The sequence below is a fragment of the Haliotis rubra genome, unplaced genomic scaffold (genome assembly GCF_003918875.1).
Source record: "Haliotis rubra isolate DU_JTF1 unplaced genomic scaffold, ASM391887v1 Scf54, whole genome shotgun sequence".
In the NCBI taxonomy this organism is placed as follows: domain Eukaryota; kingdom Metazoa; phylum Mollusca; class Gastropoda; order Lepetellida; family Haliotidae; genus Haliotis; species Haliotis rubra.
This window is the reverse complement of record NW_025767235.1, coordinates 1,444,821-1,470,845: the sequence shown is the minus strand read 5'-3', so window position 1 is coordinate 1,470,845 and position 26,025 is coordinate 1,444,821. Positions and strand designations below refer to the sequence as shown.

The window sequence follows — 26,025 nt, the reverse complement described above, 5'->3', positions numbered from 1 at the left end:
GTTGCACCCCTTAGCATGGCAGCCTTCCCTGTTCATTTGAAACTCAGTTAAGCACTTGTCATTTTCAACAAAGCTATCATGGTCCTATGACATTTGCAAGTGTATATAAAAGTATGGGAGTTACAATCAATCCAGCATTAATATCACTTTGTAGGCCCTGAATAGGGTCCTTAGTAGCACCCTGTAAGTCATAACCAGAGAGGTAACCTTTTACAGTCTGACACACTGTGATATACCGGTACATACTACCAAAGGTTACAATAAATCATATGATTTCACACTTCTAAACACTGTGCCTCACAACACTCAGCCGCCCTGAACTACCAACAGATGTAGCAACTTACTAAATATGTCCCCTTTTAACTTTACTTGATACATACAAATATTCCTACCATACATTGATGTGAACCAGGTCCTTTAAAAGTAAATGTAGATGGCCTGAAAGGTTGTTATAAGAACAGCACAGCTCAGTGCATGTGATCTTAACATAATGTACAAATATGCCTGTAATAAATGCCTTACAATTTTTATATGCCAACACTGATTTTGAACCCATCACTCTGTTTCCTGTGACACTATCAAAGAAAGATTCCCCTTCCAGTTTAAATGTGAACGTCTAACTGATGTGACATCCTGCGTGTATGGCAGGGCAGTCAGTCTGGTCCCCTCCTGTTTGAAGTGTCCTACCCTGCTGATTAGCTCTATTACATCCCATATGTCAGTGTCAGACTCCACCACCTAAACCCACATCATCTACATCCAAGCCCAGTTACAGAGAGGTCTACATAATACATTGTATATTAAGTGATAGTTTCAGTAGACTGGTCTTCAGTACGTATGAATGGTTCCATGAGTGTTTATAAATTAGTTCATTTAATCAAATATTCCGTACCATTTATATGTTCTTATGATATTTTCATGATTACATGAGCATGAGTCTTGATTTGAAGATTCGCATGCAGCTATATGAGATAATGTTATACAGCAATGTTCTAGCAATATAACAGCAGCCTCTACATAACTGAGCTAGGGTCAGACATACCCATGGTTCATACTTTCAACAACTGCCACACAACCAAGTTCAAGAGAGTCACCAATAAGACCCCTCTTACGACAAGCAGTCAAGTGCATGGGATATATTCTAACCACTTTGCTCACCAAGTCATAGCAGAGCTGTTGTGAGAAAGAACTTTAAACATGAAAACATTTTCTTCAGAAAAGTCAAATTATCTTGATGAAACAGAAAGTTGCCATCACAAAAGTGATACACTGTTTGTGAATTAGTTGCAAATTCAGATCAAAGAACAACAAAAACTTAATTAACATTCCTTGGCTGTAGGTGAACACATATCACTGTTGAAACTGTTTTTACCGGAATATACTTATGGAGTAAGGTTTTACATAGGATGCCATTTTTGTAGAGTTTCACATCTGCACACCTGGCTTTCTCGAGTTAGTTTGATTTTTATAATGAGATATCTCTGTAGCAGTAACTAGATCCACAGCACCATCGAGGGAAAACGTTGTCTACAATGTTGGCCAGAACGATAGTGGAGACAGTCTTCACACTACATTTCTTATATTCTGAGATCTGTGGGCTTTCTAGCACTGAATTATCCAAGAATATCAGAGGTTGGAACTAGTCCTGTAATAGTCTACATTGTACACACACAACCAATAGCCCTGTGGGTACCGATGTTGATACAAGTGACATCAGCTGTTAGAGTTAACATTATGTCTTCACACCCAATGCTTCTAGTACCCTGTTCCTTCTGACAACTCAGGGAGGCACTGATCCTCATACCAAATCTTCTTATGGATGAAGATAGTGGATAAGACTCTCTCAATAGCCACCAAGGTCATGATGCACAGACAAAGACAGTGGTTGTCTATGGCTAGGTTATACTCTGGGTCAAGCGTGGCCGCTGTGCCGGAGCTGATAGCTGCCTCCTCGAACAGTCCCAGTTCCATCAAAGCATAGCCTAACACTGACCACATGAATGGAATGTCTGAATCATACACATCCTTCATGAGCTGGATGATCCATTTCTCGGCCAACTTTGGTTGCCGCAGCATCACATGTGACAGGACAAGGATGTATTTGCCAAGACATCTGGAGGGCATCACAACCTCCTCCTGTGCATCAACCTCATCCTGAAGAGGTTCAGGCAAGGTAACCTTCTCCAAACCTCCAAAGACAATATCATCAGACTCTCTCTGAGCCTTCAGAGCATCCTCCAAGTACATGATGGCATCATCATAGTTACCCTGACTGTAAAGGAAGTTGGCATACTTGACACAAACACTCTGGTTCATGTTGATAGCAATAGCATCTTGGAAGTACTGTTCTGCCTTGAGAATAAGCTCCAGCTCCTGCTCTATGGATTCACAGATGCAGGCCTTCACATAGCACATGGTGGCCAGGTTGCCCAACATTGAACACAGCTCAGGACCAACTTCTCCATCATGCAGTTCTTTGCTTATCTCTATACTTTCTTTATAGGAGTCAATTGCTTTGTCCACATCCCCAGCAAAGGAGTGCATCTGCCCCAGCTGGTACAGAGTTGAGACAAGGTCACCCTTGATGTCCTCCCCCAGGACATCCTGGATGTCCCGAGCTTGTTCCAGATAGTGCACAGCATTCTGATACTGGTTCATGCTGATGTGGGCATCAGCAGATCGACTGAGGAGCTGGTTGTGGAGAGCCATGTCATCTGAAGATGTGGTCATCTCATCTGTAGTCTCAGGCTCTGATACATACATGTTCTCATGGTTTCCAAAGTCAAGGGCTTCATTGTAGTATGTAAGAGCAGTCTTGTAGTCATACTGTGCAAAGTAGCAGTCACCCAGAATCTGGAGGATTCTCATACATTGTCTCTTTTCGCCATTCTTGCTCTCAAGCATTAATGCTCGCCCAATGTTCAGATATTTAATTGCTTTGTGTTGTAAATTTAGAACATTATAAGAGTTACCCAGTATGTAGAGATTTTGACAAATCAACCAAAATTTTTCCTTTTTCAATTCAGGAATTTTCTCACCATACATATTCCAAAACACCTCAAAAGCCTGGTAGCACATTGACACACACTTGTGATATGACTTCATCTTGTAGTAACAAATGCCCAAGAGGGAGTGAAGAAGTCCTTGGAAGAAAGTTTCAGATTCTACTCTGTAAGAGTATTGTGCCTGTCGGATCATCCTGTAGGCCAGTTCGAACACAGAGGCAGCCCTAGGATACACATGGAGCATGAAGGTAGATACACCTAACATACACAGCACATGAGCGTTCTGTAACACAGAGTCCTTACCATGAGCACTGGATGATCTCAAGAACCCCATGGATCTCTCATATGAATCTAAAGAATCATTATAGTTTTTTACCACAAAGTGGCAGTCCCCTAGCTTCCTGAGAGCCTTTGCCAGGTACTCTATGTTAGACTCATCATTGTTCTCCAGAACCATTAGAGCTTCTGTGTAACAGGTGATGGCCTCATTGATACTGTTCATGTCCTCAGCTGTTACTGTTTCATCCGACTTTTTGCTTTCAGGACTTGAATCAGCACTATCAGATTCATCTGATGCTTCTTTCTCGAAGAACTCACTCATGGCAGCAATGATATGCTTATGCAGGGCATCCTCATGAAGAACTTTGGCAACATGGGCATTGCCCAGATCAATGAGAACAAGGGCCACTTCTCGGTGAGCATCACGTTCTTGGAGATCTCGAAATATCTGCAGAGCCCTCTCCAGGTGAACCATGCCCTTTGAAGCATCTCCTTGACGAAGACAGAGAATGCCTATGTTCTGTAGTAATTGGGCACTGAACCTAAGAAGTCGGACTGTTCCATCCTGAATGTCATCAACAATCTGGAGAATCTCCTCACACAACATTTCAGCTTTCTGGTACTCCTCTTCATGGAGCAGCTTTGCAACGACTTTATGAAACACTTTGGCAATGACCAGCTTGATTGGTTGCTCTTGAAGTGGGGACACAAAATCTTTTTTAACTATTGGTTCTGGTAATGTTGCTTCCTGAGATGTGGCTCCTGGGACATCATTGTCCTCTGTAGGCTCAGTAGCTAGTTGCAAGATTCCACCAATTTCACAGTTTTTCCTTTCTTCAAGAAAAAAGTCCCAACCATTTTTGTCAACATCACTGGCTGCTAATTCATAACTTAGTGAGTGTTCCTTCACAGCAGTGTCAACTTTAGCTTCAGTGTCTACATCAACATGGTCACTGTACTCTGCATCACTGCCATCTGTTAAAGTATCAAGGCTTAGCCTCTGAGAAGAACTTCTGTCAAAGTCCAACGATCCTCGGAAGTGCAACACTTCATCTAAAATCTCTTGAACATTCTTATTATACAATCGTCTCTTGCAATACAATTGTAGTCTTTTAAACCAATTTGCATTCCCAACAGACATGGCTTCATTGAGAGGAGCCTCATGCAGACTCTCCAAGCTGAAAGACTGTGTCAGGAAGCCAGACTGGTATGGCTTGATGCCCAAACCAAGTAGACTGGAAAGTGGAAACTTTGTAGATGTAGTAGGTGTGAGAGATCCCATAACATTCTGGGTATGATAAGGATCCACAACCCTCCAGTTTTCCCTGAGCCAGTTGTGGATGGTTCTGGCTAGCACATCTTCAAGCCCCCGCACTCTGTTTATTGCCCAGTCCCGCTTTGACTGGTACCAGTCCATCCACTGGTTGTCCTGCTCCAAGTCTATCTCAGTAATACACATCTCTATTGTCTCTTGCAACAAGGTCGTAGCATGAACACACAGCCACTGCCACTCTAACGGACTCTGTCGGCTTGTCCGACTTCTCCTGGTACAAGTTTCAGCAAGACCCATGAAGATTTCAATCTTGGATCGGTAGTTCTCCTCCGGTGTGTCCTCCAGTCTCTGGTATGCCTTGAGGAACAGCCTCTCGGCCTCCACAAGGTTCAGAGCCTCCAGCTGTGCCAGAGCCTTGTCCAGAACTTCCCTTGTACTCAGGCCCTGTTCCTTGTCCTCCATTTCGGCCTCTACAACCTGCAGAGAGAGGCACATCTATGAATGCACTGTACCACATATCACGTTCAACATTTTGACACACATTATACGCATGTTACTTTTACAATGTTCGACACTATCTGCATTTCCGTCTGACAGAAATATCAACAGACTTCTTTATCTTACTATTCAAAATGGCCACTTTTTTTTATAGGCATTCACTGTTGTTAAAACAGGAATATTGTTACCCTAGTGTCATATTACCCCTAATACCAACCATACAAATCATATCCTTGCCTATGTTTTTGGTCATCCCTACAGTTTGAGAAGGCTAATCAGAAATACACATGACTTTGTTTTAACATATGTAAACCTTATTATAGATATATTACAAATCTAAAATCATTAGTTAATATGTTTCACTCAAATGACTGAGTATAATGTGTGCAGTTTACTGCCAATTTCTTTGATACAAGTGAAAAATAGTTATATTGATTATTTCCGTAGTATATAAATGCATTGTAAACACCCCCTTTTCTGAATCATGCCCTTTATCAGCAAATGGCAACTTCTCTCCTCAAGTATAGGTATGAGTCAGATATGAACTTATAGATCTTACACCAGCACAAGGTGTAGTGTCCAACACTGACTAGTCTGATATGACACACAGAACTGCTCCAGCAATTGGGAAATAGGTATGTGGTGGTGGTGGTGGTGGAATTGGGTTTAACGTGGTGCTTGAGAATATTTCGCTCATATGACGATGTGCATGCGTGTGTATGTGTATGTGCGGCTGCTTGTACTAGCCCAGACTGAAGCTGGTTTTATAGTGCTAGCCCACTGAGATACCATGCCACAGTGAAGCATGAATACCCCACTCAGACACATTATACTGACTCCGAGCCGACCAGTCCTTGTTGTACCCATTAATGCCGAGCGCCAGGCAGGGACCAACAAGTACCATATTTTAACGTCTTTTGGTATGACGCGGCCGGGGATCGAACCCGCGACCTTCCGCTCCCTGGGCGGACGCTCTAACCACTACACCACGGAGGCGGTCAAATAGAAATGTGAACCTCACCTTCTCCAGATCATCATCCTTGGCTGTGTTTTCCCGAGTATCATCCTGTTGTATCTTCTCCTCTCCACCACCGCCACTACTGCCAGACTTGATGTCATCCAAAACAGACTCCAGTGACCGACCACCAGTCAGGATAAAACCTGATAAATCATTCTCCTTCCAACCTGAAACACAAGAAGAAACCATGAAGGACACAACCAGCTAAAGATAGGATTCACAACCATCTCTGGCCATGAAGGACACATGCACCTGAGTACATGAGGCACAAAACCAGCTGACTGACTGACTGATTTTGGTTTCATGAGGGACACTTTTAGCAATATTCACAACAACATCACGGTACACCAGAAATGGGCACACACATTGTACCCATGGGGGTGAGGGACACAACCGGCTGAAGGCATGACGACACAACCACCTGAGGGCGTGAGGCTACAACCAGCTGAAGGCATGATTCACAACCACCTGAGGACACAAGAGACACGACCACCTGAGGACATGAGGGGCACAACCACCTGAGGACATGAGGGACACAACCAGCTGAAGGCATGATTCACAACCACCTCAGTACATGAGGGACACAACCACCTAAGGACGTGAGGGACACAAACCAGCTGAAGGCATGAACCAGCTGAAGGCATGATTCACAACCACCTCAGTACATGAGGGACACAACCACCTAAGGACGTGAGGGACACAACCAGCTGAAGGCATGATTCACAACCACCTGAGGACGTGAGGGACACAACCAGCTGAAGGCATGATTCACAACCACCTGAGGACATGAGGGACACAACCAGCTGAAGGCATGATTCACAACCACCTCAGTACATGAGGGACACAACCACCTAAGGACGTGAGGGACACAACCAGCTGAAGGCATGATTCACAACCACCTGAGGACATGAGGGACACAACCAGCTGAAGGCATGATTCACAACCACCTCAGTACATGAGGGACACAACCACCTAAGGACATGAGGGGCACAACCACCTGAGGACATGAGGGGCACAACCACCTGAGGACATGAGGGACACAACCACCCAAGGACATGAGGGACACAACCACCCAAGGACATGAGGGACACAAGCACCTGAGGACATGAGGGACACAACCAGCTGAAGACATGATTCACAACCACCTCAGTACATGAGGGACACAACCACCTGAGGACATGAGGGGCACAACCACCTGAGGACATGAGGACACAACCACCTGAGGACATGAGGGACACAACCACCTGAGGACATGAGGGACACAACCACCTGAGGGGACATGAGGACATGGACACAACCACCTGAGGACATGAGGGACACAACCAGCTGACATGAGGGACGTGAGGGACACACAACCACCTGAGGACATGAGGGACACAACCACCTGAGGACATGAGGGACACAACCACCTGAGGGGACACAACCACCTGAGGACATGAGGGACACAACCACCTGAGGACATGAGGGACACAACCACCTGAGGACATGAGGTACACAAGCACCTGAGGACATGAGACACAACCACCCGAGGACATGAGGGACACAACCACCCAAGGACATGAGGGACACAACCACCTGAGGACATCAGAGACACAACCAGCTCTGTACATGTGGGACATGTATCTCAGAACATGACGAACACAACCATTTTAGGACATGGGGGTCACAATGACCTGAAGACATGTAGAATCAGGAATATAGAATTCATGTAAATAGGGCAGCATGTGGTACCTTAACACAAGAGGAAAGAAAGCCCCTAGTTATGTCAGTCACTGACACTGACAAGACAGTTCATCTATTACATCTGCATGACAAGCTTAAGCTGAGGCATGTTTTCATCAAGCCTGACAAGCACAAGACTTTTAGAATCTAATTTTCACTACAACCTACCTTACCAGATGGAGGGCTATGTATGCCACACACATTCCACAGGCAATACAAGCATTTCTCTCGCCATAGGCAAGACTTCCAAATGCCACTATATTTCTACAACGTCCAGGTCTGCATAAAATTAAACATATTTCCTTATTGAAATAGAAAATTGTCCTTTCATACGATTTGAAAAAATAATGTAGCTCAAGCTTAACATGTAATTTCCATTGATTAGTTAGTACTATCTTTGCAGTGATTCTGAGGTAGCTAGTGCTACAATCCATTACATGTCACTTTAATGTTCAGTGGAATCTGTCAAATCCGGACTCTGTGTAATCCGTTTTTCTCCATAATCCGGACTATTCTATGAGGAGAATTTACAGAGGCAAAAGCAACAAGAAGACAAAGTCATCAATATCTCCCACAATGGCAAAATACTCTTTATGAATATGTCTACTAGTTATGATTATGAAAAATGTTTTGGAGTGTATACAGCAAAGTGGAAGGAGAGTATTAAAAGGTTTTTAAGATCTGCTCCAGAAAGAAGCACTACCACCAAATTCAGTTGAAGCCTAACTTGTTGCCATGGAAATGCAACAAGATGACATCCTCATAGTCACAGCCTAAGTCATATTTCCATGGAAACCCAAAAATATAAAATTCATATCTGGCTGTAACCCCCAAAAGGCACATCTAGGGATCATGCTTGATATGTGTACCAAGTTTGATGAAGCTAGCATGTATAGTTGGGAGATCTGTTCCGGACAAGATGACATCCTCATAGTCACAGCCTAAGTGGCACATCTGGGGATCATGCTTGATATGTGTACCTAGTTTAACTTTTTGTGTTTACCTGAGCACATGTCACTGTAACTGATTGTTTACCCTAGCACATGTCACTGTAATGTATTGTGTTTACCTGAGCACGTCACTGTAACTGAATGCTTACCCGAGCACATGTTGCTGTAACTGATTGTTTACCCTATATGTCATTGTAATGTATTGTGTTTACCCCAGCACATGTCATTGGTATGTATTGTGTTTACCCCAGCACGTCATTGTAATGTATTGTGTTTACCCCAGCACATGTTGCTGCAACGTATTGTTTACCCCAGCACATGTTGCTATAATGTATTGTGTTTACCCCAGCACATGTCATTGTAATGTATTGTGTTTACCCCAGCACATGTCAAAGTAATGTATTGTGTTTATCCCAGCACATGTCATTGTAATGTATTGTGTTTACCCCAGCACATGTTGCTATAATGTATTGTGTTTATCTGAGCACATGTCATTGTAATGCATTGTGTTTACCCCAGCACATGTTGCTATAATGTATTGTGTTTATCCCAGCACCTGTCATTGTAATGTATTGTGTTTACCCCAGCACATGTTGCTGCAACGTATTGTTTACCCCAGCACATGTTGCTATAATGTATTGTGTTTACCCCAGCACATGTCATTGTAATGTATTGTTTACCCCAGCACATGTCATTGTAATGTATTGTGTTTACCCCAGCACATGTCAAGTTGTGCAATGTAACTGTTGTTTACCCCAGCACATGTTGCTGTAATGTATTGTGTTTACCCCAGCACATGTCATTGTAATGTAATGTGTTTACCCCAGCACATGTCAAAGTAATGTATTGTGTTTATCCCAGCACATGTCATTGTAATGTATTGTGTTTACCCCAGCACATGTTGCTATAATGTATTGTGTTTATCCCAGCACATGTCATTGTAATGTATTGTGTTTACCCTAGCACATGTCATGTCATGTCATTGTAATGTATTGTGTTTACCCCAGCACATGTTGCTGCAACGTATTGTGTTTACCCCAGCACATGTTGCTATAATGTATTGTGTTTACCCCAGCACATGTTGCTATAATGTATTGTTTACCCCAGCACATGTTGCTATAATGTATTGTGTTTACCCCAGCACATGTTGCTATAATGTATTGTGTTTACCCCAGCACATGTTGCTATAATGTATTGTGTTTACCCCAGCACATGTTGCTATAATGTATTGTGTTTACCCCAGCACATGTTGCTGTAATGTATTGTGTTTACCCCAGCACATGTCACTGTAATGTATTGTGTTTACCCCAGCACATGTCATTGTAATGTATTGTGTTTACCCCAGCACATGTCACTGTAATGTATTGTTTACCCCAGCACATGTCACTGTAATGTATTGTGTTTACCCCAGCACATGTCACTGTAACTGAATGTATACCCCAGCACATGTCATTGTAATGTAATGGTTACCCCAGCACATGTCACTGTAATGTATTGTGTTTACCCCAGCACATGTTGCTGTAACTTATTGTTTAACCCAGCATGTCACTGTAACTCACCCCAGATGTCACTGTAACTCACCCCAGATGTCACTGTTAGTACTGTGTTTACCCAAGTGAGTATGTGGGAAGGTGTGATGTGAACTCTGCCCTTGATGCCGAGGTGCGTCTACATAATGTGTATCGTGTTCCCAGCAGTCAGCTCGTGTTCCGACAAGCTGCACCCCATGTCTGCCCCAACCTGTCGGCCTGTCTCCAGGGACCTACGCTGCAGCTCCACTTTTCTCTCCCTTTCAAATCTGTTATCTTAGCTATATCTGAAACCTCCAGTTATGGGAATTGGTTGTTTTTTATCAATCTTGAAAGATATCAATACTCCTGAATTTTTTATATATTTTCCAGAGCTGTGAATAAGATGCATATATACCACATATGTGACAATGCAATGCGATACACCTGCCTGGCTGGAGTCAGGGGGTCACGCTATATCCCTGTGTTATTCCAGTGCATGACAGTTAAGTTTCTACAACAAACACTGAAACCAATTACTCTTGATCCTATTTATATAGTGAGAGAGTGAGTTTTGTTTTACGCCGCTTTAAGCAATATTCCAGCAATATCACGGTGTGCGACACCAGAAATGGCTTCACACATTATACCCATGTGGAGAATCGAACCTGGGTCTCCGGCGTGACGAGCGAACTCTCTAACCACTAGGCTACCCCACCACTCCCTATTTATATAGGCATTCTGATACTCATATCGATGAACTACACCAATCTGATAGACAGGCTGTCACAATCCTATAAACACAACACTGATGTACCCTAATAAGAAACTGTGCCTGCATGAATCAACAACCTCATGACTAACATTCCCAATGTATCTCGACAGGTGCTTCTTGATGTACTTTGTTCACCAGTTTGTCCGTAAAACATTAGGGAAATTAAGATAAAGCGTTTATAGCAAGTTTCTGAAATAATTTCATTGGGAACTTCATTAAATGAGATAACATCTTAAAACATCACTTATTTTAACACTGGTATTATACAATAGAGACATTAAAATCTACATCCTATATTCCATATCAGGAGAAGGAAATATGTATTATGCTCACCAAAGGCTCACATGATAACATTTTTATCCATAATATACTGAGAGAAACAAATCAGGGAACACAGAAAAATTCAAGTGTTCCTTTAATATTTTCTAGTTTTCATCTCTAGCTTTGAATAGCGCTGTTGGAGGAAATCTGGGAATAAATAAAGGAACACTGCCATGAAGTTCTGTTGCCTTATTTGTTTCCCTCAGTATATTTAATATAAACGATAAATTAACATGCACTGCAAATAGTGTCTATTTCTGGGGCAAAGCTATAAGAAAATAGTAGGCCAATGTCTGCCTGAAGGGACACCGAGCTGTAGAGAACACACCCCACTTGACCTTAGCCGCTCTCACCTTACACAAACCATATAGATCATGCAGATTACACGACAATATAAATGTGATAATCTACTGTGGCTAACAAAGACGTGAAGTGTTCTGGCAACACTTGCACCTGACACAAGCAACAGCAGATTGAGTTACAAGCTGTAAACCCTGGGCAAACACTCACCTACACGAGGCCAAATAATGCAGTCAGCAATCCCAGCATGAGAGCAACTCAATTATACTCCCATAAATGTATGTAAACCAGGGAACAGTTTTCAAAGTTTGGGCTTATGTTTGCCAAACAGGAGACAAACAGGTGCTACAAGAACAAAACTTTCTGTGAGGAAATACAAGACTTCATATTTCAAGACATTCACAGTGATAAAGAATGGTGAAATATAACAGATTGTCTCTCACTTATGTCAGATCATACACAGCAATTTATTGTATATTTTTAATCAGGGTCAAAATGAAGGTATAGGGGTGAAATACTCAAAGGTATTTATGATAATACAATCATTATATTAATACCTTTGATAGCCGAGGATGTATCACCAAGGACACCGATCAAGAGCTTCACGCTACACATGTGTATAGAATTAAATCTACGTTTGAGGGATGACATTGACAAGTTCATGTCTACACGGTCACAAGACAACCCCAAATATAAACATTAGCGATTACTAGCTCAGGCTTATTAAACATTTTTTACAGCAAATGTGACAATGTTACACATGGCCCAAGTCTGAAGCTTTAAAAGCAAATGTTTTTCAAGTTGTACATGAATGGATATATAGTAGACTATCATAGAAGTGCTGCAACTATATACCAGTACTTCAACACCAATCAATTTTAAGGCTCAGCCCAACACAAAGGTGAGGTGAGGTGAGGTGAACTTGGGTTTAACTTAAACTTTAATGTCGTGCTTAAGAATATTTCGCTCATATGACGATGTGCATGCGTGTGTATGTGTGTGTGCGCTGCTTGTACTAGCCCAGACTGAAGCTGGTTTTATAGTGCTAGCCCACTGAGATACCATGCCACAGTGAAGCATGAATACCCCACTCAGACACATTATACTGACTCCGAGCCGCCCGGTCCTTGATGTACCCATTAATGCCGAGCGCCAGGCAGGAACCAACAAGTAATATATTTTAACGTCTTTTGGGCATGACGCGGTCAGGGATCGAACCCGCGACCTTCCGCTTTCCGGGCGGACACTCTAACCACTACACCACGGAGGCAGTCCCCAACACAAAGCATCTGTATGAGAGACCTTATGCCCACCGAGAACTTGGCAGGATAAATGAGCTCCATAAATCTTGGTAAGGAAAACAATTCTCTGTTACTGTGTATACTTCACAACAGATTTAGGAGATGATGCTCATTTAAGTGCAGACCCATTATGTCTACAGAGTATTTCGTCTAGTATCTACAAGAGAGCTTAATATAATAAGAAGTTGAAGTGTTGCAATTTCTATCACTATGGGGGAACTCAGCATTCAGCATTATTGCATCTGTATCACTTATGGCCCATAAACAATAGTCAAACCCAGTGACTGGTATCATGAGCAATACCCTACACCACTAATCACTGACATCAAACAAGTGGCCAATGCTTGAATCTGTGCAAGTAAATAATTCAACAAAGACATACTAGTCTTTGATGTGTAGCCTTTACAGTTCTTTAGGATCAGATGTGGGATTATCATGATAAAAGCTGCCAGGGACTGTAGCTGTTTAAGGGATCATTGCTGGGAGGGATTATAGCTGCCAGGGACTACAGCTGTGTGAGGGATCATTGCTGGGAGGGATAATAGCTGCCAGGAAATACAGCTGTTTGAGGGATCATTGCTGGGAGGGATTATAGCTGCCAGGAAATACAGCTGTTTGAGGGATCATTGCTGGGAGGGATTATAGCTGCCAGGGACTACAGCTGTTTGAGGGATCATTGCTGGGAGGGATTATAGCTGCCAGGGACTACAGCTGTGTGAGGGATCATTGCTGGGAGGGATTATAGCTGCCAGGGACTACAGCTGTTTGAGGGATCATTGCTGGGAGGGATATTAGCTGCCAGGAAATACAGCTGTTTGAGGGATCATTGCTGGGAGGGATTATAGCTGCCAGGGACTACAGCTGTTTGAGGGATCATTGCTGGGAGGGATAATAGCTGCCAGGAAATACAGCTGTTTGAGGGATCATTGCTGGGAGGGATTATAGCTGCCAGGGACTACAGCTGTTTGAGGGATCATTGCTGGGAGGGATTATAGCTGCCAGGGACTACAGCTGTTTGAGGGATCATTGCTGGGAGGGATTATAGCTGCCAGGGACTACAGCTGTTTGAGGGATCATTGCTGGGAGGGATTATAGCTGCCAGGGACTACAGCTGTTTGAGGGATCATTGCTGGGAGGGATTATAGCTGCCAGGAAATACAGCTGTTTGAGGGATCATTGCTGGGAGGGATTATAGCTGCCAGGAAATACAGCTGTTTGAGGGATCATTGCTGGGAGGGATTATAGCTGCCAGGACTACAGCTGTTTGAGGATCATTGCTGGGAGGGATTATAGCTGCCAGGGACTACAGCTGTTTGAGGATCATTGCTGGGAGGGATTATAGCTGCCAGGACTACAGCTGTTTGAGGGATCATTGCTGGGAGGGATTATAGCTGCCAGGGACTACAGCTGTTTGAGGGATCATTGCTGGGAGGGATTATAGCTGCCAGGAAATACAGCTGTTTGAGGGATCATTGCTGGGAGGGATTATAGCTGCCAGGGACTACAGCTGTTTGAGGGATCATTGCTGGGAGGGATTATAGCTGCCAGGAAATACAGCTGTTTGAGGGATCATTGCTGGGGGGATTATAGCTGCCAGGACTACAGCTGTTTGAGGATCATTGCTGGGAGGGATTATAGCTGCCTGGAAATACAGCTGTTTGAGGGATCATTGCTGGGGGGGATTATAGCTGCCAGGGACTACAGCTGTTTGAGGGATCATTGCTGGGGGGTTATAGCTGCCAGGGACTACAGCTGTGTGAGGGATCATTGCTGGGAGGGATTATAGCTGCCAGGGACTACAGCTGTGTGAGGGCCCAAGTCGGAAGCTACAAAGCAAATGTTTTTCAAGTTGCACATGAAGAGATACATAGTAGACTATCATGGAAGTGCTGCAACTAAATACCAACACCAATCAATTTAAAGGCTCAGCCCAACACAAAGGTGAGGTGAGGTGAGGTGAAATTGGGTTTAACATCATGCTTGAGAATATTTCGCTCATATTTAGGGATTATAGCTTCCAGGTACTACAGCTGTGTGAGGGATTATAGCTGCCAGGGACTACAGCTGTGTGAGGGATTATAGCTGCCAGGGACTACAGCTGTGTGAGGGATTATAGCCGTTAGAGATCACAGCTATTGGGGATTACAGCTGTGTGAGAGATTTTATCTGTTGGGGATTACAGCTATTGGGGATTACAACTGAGTGAGGGGTTATAGCTGTATGAGGGATTCTAGGTGTTATAGATTATAGCTGTATGAGGGATTCTAGGTGTTATAGATTATAGCTGTATGAGGGATTCTAGAGGGATTCTAGGTGTTATAGATTATAGCTGTATGAGGGATTTTAGGTGTTATAGATTACAGCTGTATGAGGGATTTTAGGTGTTATAATTTATATCTGTATGAGGGATTCTAGGTGATATAGATTATAGCTGTATGAGGGATTATAGGTGTTATAGATTATATCTGTATGAGGGATTCTAGGTGATATAGATTATAGCTGTATGAGGGATTCTAGGTGTTATAGATTATAGCTGTATGAGGGAGGGATTCTAGGTGTTATAGATTATAGCTGTATGGAGGGTTCTAGGTGTTATAGATTATAGCTGTATGAGGGATTCTAGGTGTTATAGATTACAGCTGTATGAGGGATTCTAGGTGTTATAGATTATAGCTGTATGAGGGATTCTAGGTGATATAGATTATAGCTGTATGAGGGATTCTAGGTGTTATAGATTATAGCTGTATGAGGGATTCTAGGTGTTATAGATTATAGCTGTATGAGGGATTCTAGGTGTTATAGATTATAGCTGTATGAGGGATTCTAGGTGTTATAGATTATAGCTGTATGAGGGATTCTAGGTGTTATGGATTATAGCTATATAAGGGATTCTAGGTGTTATAGATTATAGCTGTATGAGGGATTCTAGGTGATATAGATTATAGCTGTATGAGGGATTCTAGGTGTTATAGATTACAGCTGTATGAGGGATTCTAGGTGTTATAGATTATAGCTGTATGAGGGATTCTAGGTGTTATAGATTATAGCTGTATGAGGGATTTTAGGTGATATAGATTATAGCTGTATGAGGGATTATAGGTGTTATAGATTATATCTGTATGAGGGATTCTAGGTGATATAGATTATAGCTGTATGAGGGATTCTAGGTGTTATAGATTATAGCTGTATGAGGGATTCTAGGTCACAGGGCACATGTTGTCATTGAGTTATGTACTGTCTTCATCTGTCTACCATTCCTTAACAGGGCACATGTTGTCACACTGTCTCATCACTCTGTCTACCATTGTTTGTTGTTCATATTTGATCTGTAATACACCATGTTCACGTGTTGAAATAAAACATCTGTTGTCACACTGTCTCATCTTATCTGTCTGGTGATCTTACAGGGCACCTGTTGTCACACTAACAGCTTTACATGACACATGTTGTCACACTGTCTCATCTGTCTGCTGATGCTTTACAGGACACCTGTTGTCACACTGTCTCATCTGTCTGCTGATGCTTTACAGGACACCTGTTGTCACACTGTCATCATGCTTTACAGGACACTGTTGTCACACTGTCTCATCTGTCTAATGATTACAGGGCACCTGTTGTCACACATCTTATCTGCCTGCTGATGCTTTACAGGACACCTGTTGTCACACTGTCTCATCTGTCTGGTGATGCTTTACAGGACACCTGTAGTCAAACTGTCTCATCTGTCTAATGATGCTTTACAGGACACCTGTTGTCACACTGTCTCATCTGTCTGCTGATGCTTTACAGGACACCTGTTGTCACACTGTCTCATCTGTCTGCTGATGCTTTACAGGACACCTGTTGTCACACTGTCTCATCTGTCTGATGATGCTTTACAGGACACCTGTTGTCACACTGTCTCATCTGTCTGCTGATGCTTTACAGGACACCTGTTGTCACACTGTCTCATCTGTCTGATGATGCTATACAGGACACCTGTTGTCACACTGTCTTATCTGTCTGCTGATGTTTTACAGGGGCCTTATTGTGACTGATGCCATACAAGTACCAGATAAACCACAGCCTCTATCAGGGAACTTGTCACAGTGTTGTGTACTTGTATTTTACACCAACCCACAGCCTTTATAAGGCCGCCTGAAGTCAAAGTTTCTTGATTTTGTACTGAATCCATACAGACATACGAGGCAATCCCACAGCCTTTGTAAACACACCAGAAGTCACAGTTTCTTATTTCTGTGCTGATGTCACACAGACATGTAAGAGGCAATCCACAGCCACTAGGACTTGCTACATTGTGAGCCACACTGCCACATTGTCTTGCAACATGTTGGTTATTTCTGCCCAATGTCTGGGAAGTCTGTACACATGAATTATTCACAACCTCCTCTCAGTGAAGTGTTTTCATTATGGAAGACAAATGCAGTCCTCTGGCAGAAAACATCTCGGATGTTAGAGAGGCAGTGTATCACCAGTCAATTGCTCCCGCAACACAGAGCACTGAGCGCTCATCTAATAATGCCACTGTTATTATATTTCAAAATAGAGTAAAAAGGCATGCTATCACTTCGCACTTCAGTTCATCTTTAGCTAAGGCTATATTTGTTGAGGGTCTTATTACACAACTATACAGGTGGACAAATAATAGAACGTTCATCCTTGAAGTAACAGAAACTTCATACATCTTCAGCTTAGCTTTTATGTTTTCAGGTCTTATTACAAATCTACAAAAAGTGGAAAAAATGTATTATTCATCCTTGGTTACAGAAACTTAATTAAAATGGTTACCAAGCTGCAAGTTGTGTGTAAACTTTATTAAGGAGGTAGACTGGTGTAATTATTTTTGTGACCTACAGCTCCCCAGATGCCAGCTGTGTTGCTGTAGAGCTGGGCTGGAAATATGGCTGCCTGGCAACCAGAGCATGACGCCATCCAGGGGACATAACAGCAGGCTGCAGACAATATGCGAGTCAATATGACACCTTCGTACACAGATGAAACATACTGGTTCCAAGGTCAAAACTCTTGGTACCCAAGTCCTAAAAAAATCATCATCTGCAAAATGTCTGTCCTGATCTGTACACAAACTACCCCAATGGTTGTGTGGATGTTCATGTAGGTTTAACTCGTCCCAATAAAGGGGGAGTACTCTATGTCCATACAGACATATTAGTGACACCATAGTCACATGTGAAAGGTTTATGGGCCGCATATGAATGGTGTCAACAAGTCGGCGGAGCTGAATGGATTAGTTGTATCAGTGACCATTGACAAAGTCGGGACTCAAAGGGGATATTCACGGGCCCACATAACCCTTTCATACAATGCTATACTTCTGCCAACAATACTGGAAACAAATTTGTTAAAGGGGTTTTGTTCCACAACAAGTTCTTGGCCTCATTCTACAAAATGATCTTAGCGCTAAGATGATCGTAACTCCGATACTAAAATCACCATGTGGAATGGGGCCCTTCTTTGTGGGGGTGCGTCATTCACCGAAATCTCAAAATATGGTGCCACAATGTCATGTTATGAGGTCAGGTTTTATACATCAACACCTGAAGTTAAAAGATGCAGAATAGGGTTTTCTGGCGAGGGTCTGTGTGCATGCATGGGTTTGTGGTTGTGAGCATCAGAAGGTGTGTGACAATGTTTACCAATCCAGACAACTGCCAGTGTGACTGTGCACATGGGTATCCCACTCAGACAAGAGTAGAACGACTTCCTGCTGAACACTCCTTGCATTATGCCCTAAATACAGACAGGCAGAGAGGGTAACAAATATGCCTCAAGCTGAATATATCATATCTGTTTCTTGTTTTACAGCGAGTTTAAGACCAAGAAAACGATATGAAAAAACAAAATTGTGTGTAAATGTAGAGAGCTAGCGTTCCAAGAATGATTCCCTTTCTTACAAACAGAGCAACTTGTAACCTTGAGGATCCTGACACTTTAATCTGATAGTTCGATATTTCCGGTAACTTCAAATATTACCTTCGGGACACTGTTAGTTATAAATTTCACCTCACAATAAGACTGGTCACTATCAAAGTTGCCCTTTTTGAAATAACCCCCACTGATGACATGTCAACATTCATGAAAATACATCTTAGCATGTAACTTTATGGCAACTAAGTTAATTACTACAAAGAAGGGCAGGACTAATATTACGTTCAGTCATCTGTCAATGAACTGAACACAATGTGGGTTACCTACAGAACCAGTCTAGTGAATCTGTACATCATCCCATAAATATCTGACATTACATGAGCTATCTGAGTTTCCAGCCTTTAGGCCAAATGTAATGGTTGACTACATCCTGTGTGAAATCAATACTAAACTGATGTCTGGGAAGTTTGATCACATTACAAAACATACGCTCATCATTTCATGAAATTCCAGGGTTTCGGATCAATTTGTGTGTATGTCCGGTTGTCATCCGATACAGGCTGCAACAAATATAGTTCAGCACTAGAACACCGCGGTGTGAGATGGTACAATGGGTTGGTAGAAAATGATGGCAACTATGAAAGGATCAATGTCCAGCCACATTTTTGTAAATTACCAGTGACTAAATCATCAGTTGTAGCCAATGACTGATGCATAGCTAGCTGAAACAATTCCATTTATTAAACACTGGCTGTACATCTTTTCATATTTTACAAATGAAACTGAAATGTACAGGTGCTGGCTGAGCTACAGATGACAGCAGGGAAACACTGGACTAGAAACAATGACCCATGGTTCCTGTATATATATGAGTGTGTGTGTGTATATATATATATATACACAATATCTGACACAATGAAATATGCATATTTAACAATTGTACTTAAGACAAACTGTCTGATTAAAGGGTGGTGAGTGGGTTGATGGTCACAGTGACATTAGTGAGTGAGTGAGTGAGTTTAGTTTTATGCCGCACTCAGCAATATGCCAGCTATATGGCAGCGGTCTGTAAATAATCGAGTCTGGACCAGACAATCCAGGGATTAACAACATGAACATCGATTTACGCAATTGGGATACAATGACGTGTCAATCCAGTCAGCGAGCCTGACCACCCAATCCCGTTAGTTGCATCTTACGAGAAGCATGGGTTGCTGAAGATCAATTCTAACCTGGACCTTTGTGGGTCCACAGTGACATGACAGTTGGCAGGTCTCCTTGTTCCTGTTCATACAGCGGACCTCACAGGAATCTAAACTAAGATTCCCAGTCTGATGGGATCAATTCTCAATGTGGACTTCCTAGGAAATAAATAATGACCTATAGGAACACACTGGGACTAAATGAATCACTATCTCCATGGCAACATCATTCCCTGGGAGACATGATTTCCAGAGGACTACAATTTTAGAATTAAGACACTGGAGGACCAGCAGTTCTGTTGAAGCAGTTACATAACATGGCAAGGTGCAGTTACTCACACCAACACGATGTCTGCACAACAGATTCTGACATGGACAGATTGATTTGTTCAAATGCTGCGGCAGATAGGAGCCATTGGTAAATCTTGACCAACACTCAGTTGCAGGGGGAATATAGGGGCAGGACATGTGGGGCACCTTCACTGACATGAAAGTTGAGGTGAATAAAGAACAGTACTTGCTACGGATATTACTAACATTTTGAAAACAAACCAGATGCAAGGCACAGGAATAAGCTTGCCCTGACCACAACCAACTGTCCCCATAAGATATGGAAGGAAAATCCAGCTGACAGCCTTGTTCAATCCTATTTCCTCTGTTACCACAATGTGAAACATTAAAAGCCACCTCCAGCAACACAGTACAACAACTATACACATGTACATACACAGTTCTCATTGCTGTGTGATATCCTATTTACACTGGATAATGGATTACATAAGCTATTGTGTATTGTATCATATTTCCCGCTAAAATACTAAACACACCACAAAGTAGTAGTATTAAGCCAGACACCCACTGGGCAAACAACACTGAGGTTTAAGCATAATTGTCATAATTTGAAAGAAAACCAGCAGAGAGCAACATAACCATGAAATGTGTACACACTTTACACAGAATTAGCTACACAAGTTACAAGACACAATCCCAATAAAGTGTCCATCCAAATAATTCAACCCCACCACCATTTTTGTGGAAGCCACGGTGGCTGAGTGGTCTAGGCGTCTGACTTTGTGTGCTGGCGATTAGGTGCCTGACTCTGAGGGTGTGGGTTCGAATCCTGAATGGGACTCAACCCAAAAAAGTACTAGAATCTGTACTTTACTAAGAAAGTGTAATCCCAAATATAACATATGTTACATTTGACCACTTTCTAAAATGGCATTGTGTATTTCATAACGAGAGTTGTTACAGCCCCAAACCATTTGAACAGTCAGTCTGGGTGACAGCATCTATTAAACATGCTAAAAGCCCCAGGCATGAATATCAGTGTGACTAGTGACATGTACTCTCACAGCAATATTACACTTACCCTTGTGGTGCTGTAGGAATGTAGGAACAGTGTCTGTTAGTGCTGAGGAGCAAGTGCCTGAGGTGAGGTGAGGTGAGGTAAAATGGAGTTTAACGTCGTACTTAAGAATATTTCGCTCATATGACGATGTGCATGCATGTGTATGTGTGGCTGCCTGTACTAGCCCAGACTTAAGCTAGTTTTATAGTGCTAGCTCACATAAATTATTATACACACATTATACTGACTCCGAGCCGACCAGTCCTTGTTGTACCCATTAATGCCGAGCGCCAGGCAGGGACCAACAAGTACCATATTTTAACGTCTTTTGGTATGACGCAGCAAGTGCCTGAAGGATACGCTTAGAAATACATCCTTCTTGTTATACCTTGTCACCATGATCACTCTTAATGAAGGGACTAACATTTCTGAATTACACCTGCTTATTACACTGGCCATAGTGGAATGTCATCAACATCATTTTGACTGCCTTATGGCAGTGTATGAAATAAGGCCCGCCCGACCGCCTGAGAAGGTCTAGATTTCTGACGGACGGTCTAAATTTACAGCTTGCCAGCCTGGTGGTGTGGTAATTTTTAGATGTTCCATACATCTGAGTAAATTCACCATATTTGGTCTGGTTAAATCCATTTTGGGCTGGTAACATTTTGAAGTTACCAGCCCTGATGTCTGGTTTGGGTTCTGGCTTATTTCATACACTGCTTATGGTACATTTGAGAGGAATAACTTCCCTGAGGTGTGAAATACCATCTCCAACTTCAACTTGAACACAAGCAGAATTTCTGCCATTGTGCAGGACTGGAGGTGTTTTATAATAACCTACAAGAACAGAAGCAGCCACATCACAACCATTTCCTCAAAGCTTCAAGTCTTAAAGTACCATCATGTACTTCAACACATCACACTGATGCAGAAGAAAGTCTTCAAACCGATCAATTACCCAAGTCTCAGGATTGTACAAGAGCAAATTTAACTGGCAATAAATGATAAAACCATTATTCACATTAACCTCACGGATGACATTGACCTTTCATGGACACCTTCAACTTTATATGCATTAGAATTTGTGGAGATACATGCAAACATACAGCTCCATGCCTGTAGAGCCAACTATGACTCTGTAACTGACAAAGACATAACCACAATGAGTTTACAGAAGCTGGCCTTTGCAACACCAAATTCTGTCGACATCCCATTACAGGCAAAATCCATTCACAAACTTTGACCTATAAAATTAACTAATAAGAAGACAAAGTTAGACAACCAGAATGCACTTGTCTAGAACTTTGTTTACTGCTCTAGTTTACTTTCATTTCAGACTATGCTTTATAAAATATTCTCTCTTCAAAATCTGAACTATAGAACATTCTGAACTAGCCATGGCCGTGATTGTGTGGCAGTATTTCCCACTGGTTACTGAAAGTCACTCGTCAGTTTGAAATACTAACAAGTCGTGTCCCTGTCTGGGAGACAGATCCAGTCGTAAAGCTCGTAACTATACTTTGGAATGTCCTGGATTACCATGATCTTTGAGGTTTCACAAGTTTGGTTTCTGTTAACAATTTGATTGGTCCGATGAAAGCCTGTCATGATGTGATTTGTGAGGGCAGTAGTGAGCAATTAGATCTGATTTAAGTGAGATTATTGATAATTCAACAGATGTTTCAGAGCATGTAGAATTTATTTTATGAATATTCTTATCTTGTGTATGTAAATAGCATCAGCAGACACTGTATGTACACAAAGCAAAAAGCAATTTTTTACCATTTATAAAAATGGTATAAAAATTTATAAAACCATACCAAAATCAATATATCTGCAACATAAAATGTTTCTACGAAAGCCACAAAGTTGTGTGATTATTGAGACAGTAATGATCAGGTCTGTGTCACAGGGAGTGTGGAGACAAATATCATTGATCTGTAGCAGCTAATTGGTTGTGTCAGTCTTACGTGAAATGGTTTAAGCAGTGTATAGACAACTCATCATTGTTTTATGAACCATTAAAATAACAACATCATACTGTCATGTCTTTGTTGTGAGAGAAGTATTTTTCAGGATAGATAACAGACTGATAGCTAGTTCAAGGTATGAATGGCCACTGGATATCTAGCACACAGCTATTTCAAAAGCTGACATCACTCACATCTATAACAAGCCAGAAAGGGCTTTGAATTATCGAAGAATATTTGTAGAACATGATGTAAGCAAGATCTTGAAATGCTTACACACATATGTTCATTTGTAACTCTTATGTCCACAGTCTAAGGAGAGGGCACTTTCTGGCTTTCGGTTAAGTCATGAAGTCTCGCCTTGGTTATGCATGGGAGACTTCATTCATAGTTCACACCATCAGAACCATTGACCTGGAAACCTAGTGATTACATTGATTTGAAATATCTTCATCTCGTACCATCTGATTGATAAAGATTGCCTTTGTCAACAAAAATATGCATTAAAAGTTACACCTGTTGTTCTGTCGCTTTTATGTGTTTGTGAAAATAACCTTTCTTTCTGGCTGATTAAGCATGGCCAGGAACGGTCATTGGCGATCAGAAAGCAATTAAAGATTTGTTGCGTATTCTTCCATAATAAACCGGGTCAACCTGTCGTATCTGTATACAATACATCTCAGTTAGGATGTTACAGTTTGTATCCAATCTATCAATACGGGATTATGATATAACAAGATCGATACATGGCAAAGTTCTCTGCTCTCGATGTATGCGGGCATGCGCCTAACACAGGGGGTTCATCGGCTCATTTAGCCGCAGGAAAAGATCAAAGTCGCCGCTAATATACATACCTGTGTCAGGTGTAGTACGAAACAACTCCCCAGGCCGACGTGTTGTCATTTCGGACACATTTGCACTTAAAAATCACTAGATTTGGAGCTCAGATGTCCTCTGTTCAATGTCTCTCACAGGTTAGATTTACACAACCAACACACTAATGTCTGCCTGTCATTTCGCTGGATATGGGCCACAGAAATCCAACCGCTCCCTGATACCATCCCACAGCACAATGTAAGCTCTTCACATATACTCCCACATACAGCGATTTCCACTCTTCGTAATGTCAACATTTGAATCGGCCTGTTCTACTTGTCAGACCAACCTTAGCGAGGTCGGAGGTACCTGCACCTTCGGTAACCCTCGGCACTTTACGTCGCCGGGATGGAATCAGTGGGGCTGCGTTTTGGAGCCATGAACATATTAGTGTTTATTTGAACTAACGCATTTCCAGTTCACCCTTAGAGTCTTAAATATGAAAGACAAAAATCACTTAATCTTTGAGCTAGATTTTGTACATGCAGCGTTTGGAAATCAGAGTGTGTTACGAACGGTCCCCTAAGAATGTAAGATTTTGTGTGTGTGTGTGTGTTGTGTGTGTGTGTGTGTGTGTGTGTGTGTGTGTGTGTGTGTGTGATGTGTGGAGAGATATTAATAGTATTTCCGGTTAACATACGAGGCATTACGACTCAGTTCGCTTAAATTATGTTTACTTCCTCTGAGAAACCCGAACACGTGCACTGTCTAAGCAGACCGAATGACCGCGATTCTGGGATTCCAACACACGATCAGCAAATTTAAGCAGTGTTATCGAACATCGGTTCTTTACACCCGGGGAATATATTCCACATGGTTACCGGGTACAAACTTCAATACCGGTTTACAGTCCGGTGGTTCATGTCGCCCAAACGCAACATGGTTGAGCTCGTTTTGACCTGTCTGTCGCCATACCTGCAATGCGGAATGTAAAGATACAAGGGAGAGCACTCGAACCTGTTATGTTGGATTGAGAATGATGGATGCTAATTCAAAATAAAACTTTGAAAAGTCAAATCTGTGTTGAATAAAAAACTGTTGATTAGCTTACTGTTAGTAAACCGTTTAGCACCTAAAACGATATGTAGATAATTCTTCCGTCTCATAAAGTATAATTTATTTTTCAGTATGAATAGTGGATATGGACCTGACAGGTCTCGCGTCAATGTCTACTTGCTGAATTTGTGTATTTCTGTGTTACAGTACATAGAGAAACGTATACGTCAACGCCACTGCGTTTTGTACACCGAATTTGTTTTTCAGTTTTGATTGACTGAGTACTTGTATGTTGAGTTCGTTTTATAATGTGATTAAAAAGAGTATTAACATTTGTTTAAGTCAGTTTTTCTTTCAGGTGTAGGTGATCAGAATATACGATCGTTGTGGCAATCAGCATAAGGTGTTTTACGGACCTACATTCGCTTCATCTGGAAACGTGTAAACAGTAAACGTTACATTCGTTATAGGGATAATGTAACTATTCATTGTTTCTACCCTTCTCAGCGGTATATAATCTTGCGACCTTTCAGAAGTGTCCATGTTTAACGTGTCTTCCAATAAAGAGATGGTTGGTGATACAGCTCTGGAAACGGATGGGGACAGTTTAGGATGACATGTCACCACGCTAGCTGCACGCACAGAATGATATAAATAATTGTGAAAAACATTTTCTTTAGGTAGTCTTGATATTCATTTTAATGAAATGTCTAGTGCATGAGTTTTAATATATATGGAGACATTATACGCTGTACTCGGAGTACACGAAGCTTGAGGTCCCACCTGGG

The 26,025-nt window shown here is 42.0% G+C and overlaps 1 protein-coding gene across 1 annotated transcript; it reads right to left on the bottom strand.

Moving 5' to 3' along the window:
- Positions 1 to 216: 216 nt before the first annotated feature.
- LOC124253417 lies at positions 217 to 24,583 on the bottom strand. The gene is made up of 3 exons (XM_046687180.1): positions 24,220 to 24,583; positions 6,077 to 6,240; positions 217 to 5,034 (listed from the first exon to the last, which is right to left on the bottom strand). Exons 1-3 carry the CDS (start codon positions 24,266 to 24,268, stop codon positions 1,756 to 1,758), a joined length of 3,492 nt encoding a protein of 1,163 aa, XP_046543136.1. The 5' UTR covers positions 24,269 to 24,583; the 3' UTR covers positions 217 to 1,755.
- Positions 24,584 to 26,025: the final 1,442 nt, after the last annotated feature.

What these genes read in the sequence shown, in the direction of transcription:
- LOC124253417 (XM_046687180.1), bottom strand. Translation starts at nt 24,268, where the DNA reads ATGACAACACGTCGGCCTGGGGAGTTGTTTCGTACTACACCTGACACA. An exon ending in TCGTACTACACCTGACACAG is followed by an intron (nt 6,241 to 24,219) that starts GTATGTATATTA and finishes CTTGTGTTTCAG; the next exon opens with GTTGGAAGGAGAATGATTTA. An exon ending in AGGATGATGATCTGGAGAAG is followed by an intron (nt 5,035 to 6,076) that starts GTGAGGTTCACA and finishes CTCTCTCTGCAG; the next exon opens with GTTGTAGAGGCCGAAATGGA.